Genomic DNA, 14,786 nt, shown 5'->3' with positions numbered 1-14,786 from the left:
TATTTCGATAGCCTTGCACTTTTATAACGTAATCAGTCATTAATCATCAACGTAAGACTCTAGAATTTTTTGATTTTGTCATGTCACTGAAAATTATTAGCTACACTATGCTTTTATTATGTTAGTTGTTGTACTGTTTCTTTCGAAATGTTTCGTAAATAACAACAAATACTTCTGAACAATATTTTATTTTCTTAATACGAGACGTAACCACGGTGTGAGTGGTATGAAGTTATTTGTACATAATACTTTTATTAATACGAAATATGATAATAATGGTAAATGATATAGATTATTTTCCAAAGAATACAATAACTAATATGAAGTTGAAAAGTATTGCAAACAATACGAAATTATTTCTAAATAATACTTCAACTAATATAATAACACTTTGAGTGATCAAAAATTATTCCTAAATTGTCCCGTTAAAAACCACTTCACTGATTAATTGAAAATTAAACTTGTCTAAAACTCGGTGCAGCAACTCTCAATCTTAATAACCCATTCCCAACTGTCCCGATGAATTAATCCATGCAAGTACAAGCGTCCTGAACACTATTAATGCAAACATGAAAAGGAAGAATCCCGATACAAAACAAAGAAAGATCAAAAAGGAAAGCAGCTGCGTTGGGTCTCACTGAAACCATTTTACTAACAAATTCAAAATTCCTCGTCATCTAAAACTCGATGTGAAGGAATTATTCTACACAAGCATAAACGTCTGCATTGCTATAGACATGTTATAGTAGAATACGATAGAAACGGGGAAAAACTGTTGCAACAGAAAGAAAGATGAATGTGACCTCCAGGTTTCATTCCTGAAAAATGTGTGCTATTTTCCAGTTGTGAATCATTCTAACCATGATTGATCATATTCCTCGTACTTCTGAGACTACCTGAAACTATCTTCCGGCACGCTGTGGTCCTCGCTCACTTTCCAAGTCAGCAAAGTAAAGAAGACCCAAAATCCGTTATTAAAATTGAATGCACCCGTTGGTACAGTGATCTTTAGCCGGCTACGTGATCATGTAGCTCTAGGAGAGCATCCATGATCCTCTCTCTGTAGCTGGGGACGTCTCTCAGCTGTTCGTGGATCAACGGTGTTCTGTCGACATATAGAACGCTCTCCAACAGTTCTGGTTCTTTGGAAAAATATTTGCTGGCTGCTTCGGGCTCCAGAAGCATGATGGGGATGTTGAGGACGCCGTGAGTGATGCACATAACTCTCAAGTCGTCGATGGATTGGATGAACTCGTCCCAAGGTAGCAACTTCTCGATGTCCAAGTTTGCTTCCTTCAGTACCTCAGACATCGTGTCGTGGTAGACCCTGAAGAGCTCGCCGCTGTGCTCCTCGCGAAGTTCGCGTTTTGTTGTGAACTGGAGGAAGCAGAGGACATCGTGCGCTGGTGGGTTGTATCTGAAACATTGACAAATTCATTTTATTTATGATTTCGTCAAAATTGTACGTTCCCATCCATGGAATAAAAATTCCAAAATTTGTCTTACTTACCTAGCAAGCTGAAAGTCGATCAGACAGCACTCAACAGGCTTCTCGTCTTCATCATACTTGAACAAGATATTATTCGCCCACAAGTCCCCGTGGCATAGCACATTCTTATGTCTCGTCGAAGGCAGCAGTTTCCCCGCATGATCAACGCACAACTCTCCAACTTTGGCCTTGAACTTGGCTTTTTGCTCCTCATTCAGTTCAGGCATCAGATCAATGGTAGAAACAATGCCTTTGACTGCGGCGTCGAACATGGCCTTGGCTCGTCCGTCCTTGAGTGGCCAGAGGGTCTCCTGCATACAATGCGAAAACTCGTCGTGCAGATTCTTTTGGTACACCTCTTCGAAGACGAGCGACTTCGCGTGAAACTTGGCCAGCGTCTTCATCAGGATCTTGCAGTGCTCCAAGTCGAACGGCTTCAACTTGTTGGTCATCTCATAGCCGCTGTGCGCCATGTCCTCCAGAACGATCACGTCGTCCTCCAGTCCCAAAAAGCACTCGGGGATGAACCTTTTATCGAGGCCGTCCAGCACTTCCGGAAAGACCGTCGTGTACAGGTCAACCTCCTTCTTGAAGCTGCCATACTCCTTCATGAAGTCGTACTGGGGGCTCGTCAACGGCGGCGGCAGCTTCGTGAAGAAGTTGATGCTCTTCGTCTCCAACGGCGACTGCGGGCAAGCAACTGTAGCCTTCAAACTGAAGTACTGGCCCATGAAGCCGTTCACTTCGTCGATCGGTACCACCTCGTACTTGATCAGAGAGAAGTCCTCCATAGCGTCGCGGTGCAGTTTCTTGCGGATTATCTCGAAACACTCCTCGTCCTTCAGAATTTGTTCCGTGCTCTGGTTGCGCATCTTGATGTCTTTGATAATTAATTCTTTGGGATCCTCTTTCAAAGATTTTCAGAGTTTCGGAGACTAGGGTTTCGACGAATATGCTTTCAAATTTGCCAAATTTTCCGTGACAGATTCTGAAATTGATCGAAATCTCGTATTGCCCTGAATACACGTCCAAACTTCTGCAATTGACTCCAGTTTGAAGACTTTTTGTCTTCTTGAACTTTGGGAATCTCGTATTTCTGCGAGCACACTTTCAAATCTCCCGCGTTCTTCAGTCTCGCCGGGATTTTCGAATTGTTTCCACGGATTCTGCAGTTGGGTCCTTTGACTAAAGGCTTTAAATCTTCTTGGACCTCGAAATCTCTTATCTCTCCAACCAGCCTTTCAAATTTCTTCTTGCGCTCTTCAGATTTGGCTGTTCAAACCTTGAAGAGATTCTGTGATTTTACGAGGTTTACACTGGAAAAACGATGTAAATGCCAACGGTAGACACGAAATAATACAATATACAATGTAATGGTATTCGAAATCTTGTGATTTTCTGAATGTACTTTCAAACTTCCCGCGTCTTTCAGATTTGGCGCGATTTTCGAATCCCTTCGAACGGATTCTGCGATTTTACTTGTTCTGGCCAGTAAAAACGATGTGATTGCAGACGATAGAGTTGAAGAAGGACGACGTACGATGGAATGATGGTTTTCAGAGGATCCTGAGCAGCGAACACGCCACAGAAGGCTTCTGGTCAGTCTGGAGTTCTGTTCAAGATCAAGATACCTTTATATATCGGTCGATGGAACTCGTCACGTGTACGTTACGAACGCGATAAATAATGGCGCGTACTCGTGTGGCGCTATTTTCTTCTTGATTGGCTCTGATTGGGGCTAATATTAGACACGAGACTCGTCCTGCATAAACGAATCTGATGGCTCCTTATTGACACCGGGTCGTGTGCGATTGATAGAGGACACACGCACACGAACCACCGTGGATCTGTGTGCGAGATAACACTTCGAGATTACGATGAAACATTGCACTGCACGGGTCTCGTTCTGATTATTAAATAGATATGCCGGAGCGTCGTTAACACGAGCTTCCACGACGTTATGAGACGGTCACGTGCGAAACGTGACGACGTTCAAACACCCTTAGAGGCGCGCTGGCTAAATCGGTCACGCAAAACGATCTCGGAACCGTGATTCGCTCTGATTAATTTGATGTATATCGTTTCTATTTTTAGCTTATTTTATTTCGAATTAGTCCAATTTATATCGTTTGTATTTTTAGTTCATCTTATTTCGAATCAGTCCAATATATATCTTTTAGATTTTTAGTTAATTTTATTCGAATCAGTCTAGTTTGTCTTTTGTTCTCCACATACTGTGGATAATTGTTTTTTATTCCATTTGTTTTCTACAAATCATTCGCAACATCGATTAATATACTTATGTTTGTAGAGTATACAATCATTTTTGCTCGTGTGAATAACCACAGTACGTAATGTTACTTTATAATTATTTTTGCAGGTATGAATATCCAATGCATTCAGTGTTACAGTAATTTTTGTATGTGCATCGGTGGTCATATACTCGGGTACGTGTAATAAAATTAAACTTAATTTCACATGTCGTAATATAACAAACAGTTACACTGAAATCAACAGCATTTTCTCTAAGTACATCAAGTAAAAAGCAAAATATTATTGATCAATGTTTTATAATTAAGAAGTTATTCACAGTTTTGTACTCTGAATTCAAATTGTATAAAAGTTACTTGTTAAAGTTGACTGATCAAAATTGACGAAGACGAACGTAATGTCGGCGTTTGGACTTTTAAGTATTCTTTGTTTAGTCCTTTTTGCGCCTACCATTCGCTCTGCATCTGTGTATAATAAAAGAACGACTGTTCAAGCAGTAAATTCAAAGTCAAGGGTTATGCTCATACAAGAAAAATTATCAGCAGATTATTCGTGCTATTAAAACTCCAAATTGAATGAATCATTTGATTTGCAAAAATGTCTGTATATTATCGAAATGTGGTGAATAAATCATCAAAGCGTTTCAGAATAACAGAAACAATAGTTTTTATTATTTTGAATTGAATCGAGCACTTTTGCTTGAAAAAATTACAATATATTTTCGAAACATGAATGAATGAAGCCACCAAGTTTCGAAATAATCCAAGCAATAGTTTTTCTTTTAACGGAGCATTAAGACTCATGAAAGGAACCGTGATTCAAGAAACTGTCCATGGATTTGTCGATTCGTTGCTGTACAAATTACTCGGAAGACGTAACAGCGAACACGTAACACGTTAGGTAACGACTCATTCAGTTAATAGACCCAGAGAATACGTTAAATGTCGTTAATAAAAGCTAAGATTCAGAAAACTAATACTTGTTAACTGAAACATGAGACAAGCAATTCTCGTGTGTGAAAGTCGGCAATTTTCCGCTTGACATTGGCAGTTACTCTTACTTGAATCCATCGGCACCCTTTATTTCATTAACAATCCACACGTGTGTCTATTAGTCCGACCTTTCCGCATCTAAAGAAGGACGAACACATTACGCTAATTCACACGTTGAATTAATTAATCACGAAATCAGCTCTACAGCAAGGGTAGGCCAGGCAGGTCAGTGTAGGCCAGGGCAGCTCCGGAGGACCTCTGGTCAACTCCAAGGTCCATCGCCCTTCTGGTCCCTTAACACGTCCGCTCCTTCCTGAGTTCCTGTCTCGACTGACTGACTGAGTGTTAATTATGTCGACAAGCACTCTCTTGACGACATTGCCAACTAATTTTATAATAAAAATAAGTAATAGATCCCGAGGTACAGGATAACTTTTAAACCAGGAACATTTGTACACATTAATTTATAAATCACAGTACAATACACAACAGAATACAACACAATAAATTTATTATCTCTGCTTGTTCAACGATTATAATAATTCGCCAATGATGCCAATGATGCTGTCGAGTACCCTCTTGGCTATCTTACCACCTAATGTTTTTAGTAAAAATGGCTAATACTACTCGAGATACAGAGTAATTTTTAAAACATGTCTTGAGCATGTCAAAGTAAGTCTTATGTATGATTATTGGGAGTATAAAAGACACTCGATTCTCACTAATATTCCCGATTCATGAAACAGCATAAGGAGACTGGCGTACTCCTACATCTCGTCTGTGATATTAGTTCCACAATATTAGTTCTGACCGATACGATAGGATGTGACACAGAAATGGTAAGAGGGTTCTAGATGGCCCTGTGGATAGGACTATCCTCTCTGATTGGACTACTCCTATACCTCGTGTGTGATGCAATATCTGCAGTGATCTTAAGTCGGTCGATAAAACAGTGTTCTCACTTACCTATGCTGGTTACATTGGAATGATTGGGAATTCGAAGAAGTGGCAACCGCACATGGAATTGAAAATCTCGAGCCATGTTTTATAAAGTACCTCTTTTTTATTTAAAAAATGACGTGAATCCGCTCGTTGAAGTGTGAGGCATAAGGGGGCTCTGTTATTTAAGTTTTATGTATATAATTATTTATATCATCAATTATAATGAATATATAGTTATGTACAATATTGAATCTCATTCTTTAACAATAACATCAACAACATGATTAAACAACGTTCCTCATTGGTACACAAATTGTAAATGTACAGATAAAAAAGCATTAGATGAGGTCAATGAGGCATCGAAGGTGGCGAACGCTCAGCGCGCCTTAATTTTCATCTTCATCTCATTTTTTTTTCACATTTTTCTCTTTATACAGTGTCTTATAATTCTCATATACACATATATGTATGTATACATATATATATATATATATATATACATATATATACACACCATTTCATCGTGCTCATATATATATTAATATATATACATATATGTATATATATATGTATATATGTATATATATATACTTCGAATTACATGTTTCAGTGTTTTCGTTTTTTTTTCTGCGTGGGTTTCTTCGTCGTTACATATATGTAGCGTTTAGTAAATACATACATATATAAATATATATATACGTACATATATATTTATATACACATATATATACACATATATACGTGTATATGTATGCGTGTTTATATGTATATTCATAGTGTATATATGTATGTATGTATATGTATATATATCGTTTGAATACACACACGGTCCACATGCACGCACACGAACGCGCCGTTAAAGGCGCGGCGAGAGAGATTACGATTACGGGGGTGAATGATATCGATCGAAACGGTGCGCGACTGTAATTATTTAAGATAGAGAGATAGTGCACGAGTAATTTGTAGTCTCGCGAGCAGCTAGGCACGAGTTTACCGTCCAGAGAGCGAAAGCAACCGCTCGAAATCGCTGGAAATCGCCGAAAATCGCTCGAAATCGCATGGAAGTTCGTTCCAAATCGTTCGAAATCGTTCGATTCACCAGGGAAACGAAAAAACAGCGACCACGGGGAGACACGCCGGAGATTTAGGAACATTCATGCCTCTCCTCCTCCCGTGGTCCGTCATTAAACAGAAAATTTTCTATGACATAAATGCGAGCAGAGCTCCGAAGATCGTTTACAGTGCTACGCAAGGCTCCGACAGGTTTTCGGCGAGTTTCGAAAAAAGAACCGTTTCCCGAACGAAGCATTTCGCGTGAGAGATAGTACAATCTCTCCGTTGCTTTCCAGAGATTTCATCGTTGCAGATAAATTCGCCGTTTTCAATGAGAAACTGAATTTTTTTTTTTCTTTAGATTCTTGTAACGCTTTCGTAGAATTTGTCTCGTTTTATGGTGAGGGCTCGTTCTAGATGTGATTTGGTTCGAAAACGTACAGATATTAGAGAGTATGCTACTAAGCCAGTTGTGTCGAGATGTAGAGGTTAATTCGGGGTTCACAGCACCGGGTGCAGGGAGAGTGACTTTTTAAAACGGAAGAAAAAGTTATACTGAAACGAGACGTAAAAATTGACCTTTCTTTGCAGGATATCGAAGTACGATCATTGCAAAATATGCTCACCAAATTTCAAGCCGAGATCTGTATAAATAACAAAGTTAGGTTACTTTTTCTCGATTGCAAGACTCAAAAAGGTAACAAAGGCACGTTTCAATCGACAGTGATTATAGAACTCGCGAATTTACAATAGTAGTGAACAAAAGCGTATAAACTTTGTTAAAAAATGTTTACTAGCCTGCAAATGTGTAAAAAGTCAGCAAGCTATGCAACCATAGTAACTACGTAGCTTTATTCATTTAAATATCGTCTATAGATTAGAATTAAAAATTAGACCAACATTAAACCGTTAAAACTCCTTCACAAAATGTTTAAAAGTCGATAGAGCGAGTGAAAAAAGTCCCAATCTTTGCTGAATCTCTCTAATATCTCACCAGAATGGCTACCCAACATTTTTAGCAAAGCGAGACACTGTCGTCACACATTTTCTCCATTAGCGTCACGTTTCTATCCCCAACACCATAAAGATTCTACAATAGCGCTACCGTTCGTGATGTCAGCGAGCCGCCGATCAATAGGAAACATCGTTCACTACTCGATAGCGTCTCGCTGAATACCCGGATCACGCGACGCTTAGGAAAATAATTGTCTTTCAATAGAGAATTGCTTGAAGATTAATAAAAAAAAAATGAGAATCTGATTATTGAAAAGCAAATGTCTCGAAGAAATGCTCCGTCACCGGAAACGAGTCTCGATTTCCATCGTCACTCGTGATCTGCTTCCGGTTTCTTTCGATTTTTTGTGTTCCAGTGCGGTAGCAGTGCTGGACAAAGAATTTTTTTGTAATGCAATTTCGTTCAAGCTCAACAAAACATTGCAATTTTTCTCCGCAGAGTGAATAAAAATTAGTCTCGAAATATTTATTTGACATTGCGGCTCGACAATAAAGTTGGGCATCGGCTAGAAGCTTCGAATAGGGCATTGTAAAAACGATCAGCATCGTTCGAACGATCTTCGAGTCACGAATGGAGAACGCTTGCTTGTAATTTTCAATAATGTACACAATGCAACGTAACAATTTAATTAATTGACTTAACAGTTAGGTACCGAGAAATTACTTTATACGCATGTGCACGACACACACAGCTACGACCGTTCACCATTTTTAACTATGATTCCTCATTGGAGAACGTAACGGGGAACGAAAATTGATAAAGTAGTACAATCTACGAAATGATTGAAATTGATAACGTATAGTGCATTTTACAACTTTAATGTCGCCCGTGTTTTCTAATATTTCAGAGTTTGAAATGAGAACGCATGAAGACTTTATTGCTTCAGTTAGGATTGTGTGATGAAACGTGAAGTTTCGAAAAATTTCATTGGAGTTGTACAAATTGCATAACCACGACTTGGTTATATAGTAATGTAATCGTTCATTTAAGAACAAAATGGCAGACATAAACTGGAAAATTCACAAGTGGAGGTTATTTTATAAAGAAATTCGAATTGAGCAGAGTGATAACTAAAGCCCTCCCTAATTTTCCATGTGCTACACCGTACAATATTTAATTTTGATTAGAAACTCTTATATGCATTTGAAACGTCGATTTTTAATGACATATTAGCAAAAGTACAAACTCAGTCTTCGTGGAAACAGACAAACATTGAAAGGCTTATGTTTTGTAAACAAATTCGAATTCGGCAAAGTGATAACTAAAACTCTCCCAAATTTTCCATATACTACACCATACGATATTTAATTTTGATTAAATACACATTAGCCAAACCTCTGTCGTGATGACAACAAATCTAAATTGAAAGGTATATGTTTTACAAACAAATGCGAATTTTAAAAAGTGATTGAACCATTAAAAGTGACTTAAACCCTTCCCTCCTTAATTTGATGTTATTTCACCAACATTACAAACGATCACAGTTATATCTTTCGCTGCCAAGTTGTAATGACGCAACAATAGAAAATCCAGCCCCCAACGAAACTTTTCCAAAATTCTCAATATTCTCGAAGCCAATGCGAACAACAATCGAAACCATTTCAATGAGAAGCTCTGAAACATAGAAGAGAGTGAGCCCCGCGCAAATAAATATTTCCAATATTGCCGATGCATCCAGAAAAATTTCAGCCTCTATGCACATATCCCTACGTATCAACGCTCAAATAACCCAGCAATACTACGAGCATCCAGGACCGCACGGAAATCGAACATCTCGTTACCATTTCCTTTCAGAACGTCTCTGGCTCGATCAGGTCAGGCTTGTGTGCTAGCAACTCGAAAAATCGGCCACAACAAGGAAAAACTCAGCTACGATCGGTGCGCGATCAGAGCAGACTCCTCGCCCGGTCGCGGATGTATGAAAAAGTCCTCTATGGTGGCTATTGTTTACAATCGATCGCGATTAGAATTCAGTCTGTATAAAACTCGCGGGCGCCGCTTCCGAGAGAGGTCCGTTTTTTGGGCGGCCATTTCTATGGTGGCCATCGTCGGGGGTGGGGGCGAACTCGAAGAAGCGTTTTGTGCAAGACGGAGCCCCTCCCGCCTCCCGCCCCCGCCCCCCTGTTTCATCTCATTTCTTCGGTCGAGCCCGTACATAGAAAGTTATATACAACGATAAAACACAAACTGCAGTGGCAGTGAATAGTGCACATGTATATTGTAAACAGCAGCGATGGCGGCGGCGACTCGTTTATCGCGTTACACGGCAGCGTCTACCACAGCTACTTCTTCTTCTTCTCTTCTCTTCTCCTCTCTTTACTCCTCCTCCTCTTCTTCTTCTTCTTCTTCTTCTTCTTCTTCTGCTTCTTCTTCTTTTTCTTCTTCGAGAATGCTACGACGATCGTTTTCGATGCTTCTTCCGGTTCACTTCCGGTTCACTCGACACTGTCCCGTGTTTGGAGTTTCGCTCGGCCACACGCGACTCGTCCACCCCCTCACCTTCCCCCTTCCGGTTCCCTTTTTTTTTTAATGTCGACGTCTATTTGATGCGACTGCTTTTGTCTTTTTTTTTCTCCGGGGTTGCTTTCCTTACGCTCATAAGCTCCGTTGTTGTGGGAACGTGTCAGTTTTAGGGCTGCTGATGGCTGCGATGGGGGTCGAGCTCGTGGATACTCGGTGACAAGGTCAAGTTAGAAACTATATCGTTTATGGGATTATTAAATTGACAATAAAAATTTTTACCTCTTTGCTGGAGCTTCTGAGAAAAATGGGTTATCCCACAAGCTTAATTCGGTTGCAATTGTTTTCTCGCAAAGTTCTGTATCGGTCTCAAAGTCTTCCTGTAATTCTTGTCTTCTGATTTTGTCAGAAATTCCGTTTACATTACAGTGGAAAACGAAAGAAGTTTTTGGTGGCACGTGACTTTAAAAGATCGTTTCCTGCCGCCACATTGTTTAGATTTACAGATACAAGAAAAATTATATGAAAGAGAAAATCGAAACTTGGTACAAATAACAACTCTTTGAAGGAAGACATCCTGGTGGTATGGAAAAAACAATTTTTTTTCACAACATTTTGAAGTACTATGATTGTAGAGTGTACACAAAATGCTTCAAATGAACGACTTGATTACATTAAAAGGCTTGATTTTCAACGATTTTTTAAATTAAATGTCCAGTTCATATGGTCCTCATATTGTTTTCCTTGTTAATTCAATTTTTCTTTTATAGAAAACAACCTGGCGGTATGAGAAAATCGACTTTTCATCAAACTTTAAGTCATAATTCACCGAAAGAACTCACTTACACAGCTTTTGGTCAATTTACAGTCCAATCTTAAGACTGTCAATTGTTCCGCTCTTACGTTACTGTCGAATGCTTCCGATTTTCGGAAATCACGATTAATAATGTTTCCTCGAATTTGTTTGGGTTCGCGAGTCACTCGAACCCACCCCTAGCCATCAGCCCCCGAGGATCCTCGCAAAGATCTGTGTCTCGTATGATTGTGTGTGCGTATCGCAAAGTGTCACGCGCTCGCGCGCGCGCGTTTCTAGGACAAGGAGTGGGAGGAGCCAAAAAAATTTGGAAAGAATCGAGAGAAAACGAAAATGTAGGGAAAAAATTTGGGGACGGGGTTGAAAACAGTTGATTAGGATGTATCGTGTACAGGTGTATCAGTGTCCTTAATTAAGTATATTTACTCCATTCATCCTTCTATGTATATACACATCCATGTATGTATACACACACGTGCCGACACACATGCATACATACATATCTGCGTGGGTGTATGAATGTATGTATATATGTACATTCGTATACACACATACGTGAGTTTCACAAAAATATATAAAAGAGAGAGTGTCTATGTATACACACATATGTGCATATATACCTATAATTCATATATAGTCGATTTATAATCAAAACCGTGTGGAAAAGGGTGTTTTTCTCGATTTTTTTTTTTTCGTTTTTGGTTTCTTCATCGTCTTCTTCTTCTTCATGCGTGCATATATGTATGCATAGATGTCGCCTGGCCATGTATAGATATATGTACACACGCGTCCGTATAAATACATATATATACGTTTATGTATAGAACCTGTACAAAGTGCTTGATTGAGATTTGTCTTTTCTCTTTTCTTTTTTTTTCTGTTCGCGTACGACGCGAGATACGAGGAAAAGGTTTACACGAAGCCCCGCACTCTTGTTCACACGCACTCTATTATTTTGTGGGTCTCGGCACATCGTTTACAACTGATCTATTACTATTTACACAGGGCAGCCCTTTTGCTAAAGCAAAACTTCACACCCCTACTCAAGCTGAAAAAAATACCACAACTTGGTAACTTATCATTTTTGAGTTGCATCTTTATCAAATATTCTCGCCTTAAGTAGTATTGCACAACAAAAAATTAATATTACCCAATGATTTTGTTTCTTTCCTGTAACAGCTGCACCAAAACAGAATCATGGCACCTAATCCTTATGTTCCTTCCATGTAACGTCTGTTTTTTTATTTTTTATCTTTTTTGTATTTTTTGTAAGATTATTCAGAAGAGTGTAACACTAAAAGTAACTACTTTGTTCATATTGCCTTATGGCATAACAAGATTACATTATTCAATAATTTTTTACAAAACCATTTACAGTCTCAATAATTATGAAATAAAAAACTTTGTAACCCAGTACTTTTGACTTGTCTGGTGGTTCCAATGCTAAATTTTGGTTTTCTGCACAGCACAAGTTTGTAAATCAATTTTTATAAATTTTTCAATCATTTTCTTTTAAGAATAAAACTTTTACCATGAAATAATAGCTAGTTACAAATATCTTTCGGGTGCTATAATAATTATGCGAAACGGATAAAATCCTGTGCTCGGAGTGTTAACACGAACTGAATAGGACGATTCTTGACTGTACTAAAATAAGTAAAAATTCTGTGATATAAATAAATATTAAAATTTAGACACTGATGCCCAAACCAGTGCAAAAGGTTTAATAGATCGAACCAATCTTGTTGAACGACAAAATGGTCAAAATTCAGATGACGAAACAATAATAACAATCTTCACGAAGAAACACAACAAACCATATTTCAAACCCTTATCGTACAGTAAAGCTTTTCATATAAATCCATTACACTGTAGAATTTATTAACACATCAATCACCAAAAATCCAATAAGCTTTTTAATGACAACCTTACATCTTAATGAAACCTAATCATTTTCTTTTAAGCAATAATATCGAAAAAACAGAGTAATGTAACTCGTTAAACTTGAAAGAATTGTTAAGGGACTAGCGATAGATAAAATGTCACAATTTCGATTTTCAAATCATTGTTAAGTTCTTTTCTCTATGCAACAAACTTTCAAATAAAATAACCATAAAATTCTTTCCTATGTGCAACAAAACTTATCGAACCACGTGTAAATATTTCTCACAAATAATTTTCCAGCTCGGAGCAGAGAAATACAGTTTGCTGCAACATTACGGGCCACTCTGCACATGCATGTATACATATACATGTACATATATGCATATGTACTATTGCAGACAAGGCAAGGTACAAAATTACGATATGAGAGACGAACACACGCTTCTGTCCGGCGAAGTGAACAATGTTTCTATGTTTAAGGACAAAAAGTTGTCTCGATGAGGTTGATCTCGATAAAGTCCCATGTTTCTTTGGCTTCTCCTCTGCGATTCTATCTGTTCTCCATTTCTTTTTTTTTTTTTACAGTATACTATGGAACAGCGATACATCTCTTCTGTGCCTATTTACATATCCTGAATGACCTACAGCGATGATATACAGTTAAGTCGCGAAGGTGATTGCAATTCCTCAGCGATCAGCCTTGAAGATGTTCTCAAGGGCGTGAAGTTTTTCAAGCTGCTTGCTTCACATTGTTCTTTAGGGTTACAGTTCTCTCTCTCTCTCTCTCTCTCTCTCTTCTCCTGTTTTCCTGTACTTCTGAAGGGATGGGGAGGGGGGATTTAATCACACAGTTTGTTACTCTTGACGGTAAGCCGTTCAGTCCATATATTGCCTTCCAGGGAAGACGATACACTTTGTATCTTACTGAGATATTTGTGTAGTGTAACGTGTAGCTACCCTCGGACCATAGTTCACCATGCCGCTTCCCGTTTCCCTTCTTCCTCTTCTTGCTTCTTATCTTGTTTCTTCCTGTTGCTCTCCATCTCTCCATCTCTTGGTTGAATCAGCTTATCACGATGTTCGTTTCCATCCTTGCTACGACCACGTCTCAACGCAGAAATTGTAGAAAATGAATCTCCCACAGCGGTACAAGTGTAATTTAAGAAGGAACGAAGAATTACTGCGGACACACTATTTAAAGGGAAACTGATCCGGCTGCGAGATAGTCGAGGAAACCATAGCTGGCAACGCTGCATGACCAGCGAAACAACGGACGTGTTGCGATGACTTGCTCTATGGACGGGGTCTGCGATAATATTCGTTGAGGACACGCGATGTCGTACCAATACGCCAGCCAACGAAGGTTTGATGGATCCGTAGGGATGACGGACGGCATGATGGTGGCTTCCTTTGTACGATTAGATGTAGGAATAAGGTCCATCGGTGAGGGCGCTACACAGCAACAGTCAGGAGGCATCGTCCTTTCCTCTAGCACCTCTGCTTGGCTTGTACTCGAGACCTGGATCGAACTGCATTAACACGAAAACCTGCCGACAGAACGACACCATTTCTATAGTCCAACCGTCATACTTTCACATAATTCTATTTCCCAGTTAACACAATTGCCACTGGGTGGCTATATGAAATTTAATTTTTGTGGATCACATGGAAAATATCTACGAGATTAGCCACGTCAAATTTTATTTCACTGGGCCTCAAGTACGTACATGGTCCACTAAATATCTACATTGTTTAACCTCAGGAATCGCCCCTTTCAGGGAAGGACAACTTTTGTAGGGACACTCTGTATAATAGGTAAATGGGCCAGAAAACTGTTACATGGGAACGATGTCCGAGTCATGGGGT

The 14,786-nt window shown here is 39.0% G+C and overlaps 2 protein-coding genes across 38 annotated transcripts in view; both read right to left on the bottom strand.

Annotated features, from left to right (window-relative positions):
- Window positions 1–172: 172 nt before the first annotated feature.
- LOC143358582 (uncharacterized) lies at window positions 173–3,114 on the bottom strand. The gene is made up of 2 exons (XM_076795798.1): window positions 1,511–3,114; window positions 173–1,417 (listed from the first exon to the last, which is right to left on the bottom strand). The coding sequence occupies exons 1-2, from the start codon at window positions 2,359–2,361 to the stop codon at window positions 1,009–1,011; spliced, it is 1,260 nt and encodes a 419-aa protein (XP_076651913.1). The 5' UTR covers window positions 2,362–3,114; the 3' UTR covers window positions 173–1,008.
- Window positions 3,115–5,795: 2,681 nt separating this feature from the next.
- The window catches only part of Slo (calcium-activated potassium channel slo), a 152,704-nt gene continuing 143,713 nt past the window's right edge, over window positions 5,796–14,786 (bottom strand). For all 37 annotated transcript variants that reach the window (XM_076796155.1, XM_076796119.1, XM_076796128.1 and 34 more), the window contains one exon: window positions 5,796–14,467. In XM_076796155.1, coding sequence (XP_076652270.1) covers window positions 14,387–14,467 — 81 coding nt within the window. In that variant the 3' untranslated portion in view covers window positions 5,796–14,386. The remainder of the gene's footprint in view (window positions 14,468–14,786) is intronic.

This window comes from Halictus rubicundus, chromosome 11, assembly GCF_050948215.1.
Source record: "Halictus rubicundus isolate RS-2024b chromosome 11, iyHalRubi1_principal, whole genome shotgun sequence".
In the NCBI taxonomy this organism is placed as follows: Eukaryota; Metazoa; Arthropoda; class Insecta; order Hymenoptera; family Halictidae; genus Halictus; species Halictus rubicundus.
This window is presented reverse-complemented; position numbering and strand designations above follow the sequence as displayed.

Coding starts and splice junctions, on each gene's coding strand:
- LOC143358582 (XM_076795798.1), bottom strand. CDS start 2,361: ATGCGCAACCAGAGCACGGAACAAATTCTGAAGGACGAGGAGTGTTTC. Junction 1,418..1,510: donor ATCGACTTTCAGCTTGCTAG/GTAAGTAAGACA, acceptor TCAATGTTTCAG/ATACAACCCACCAGCGCACG.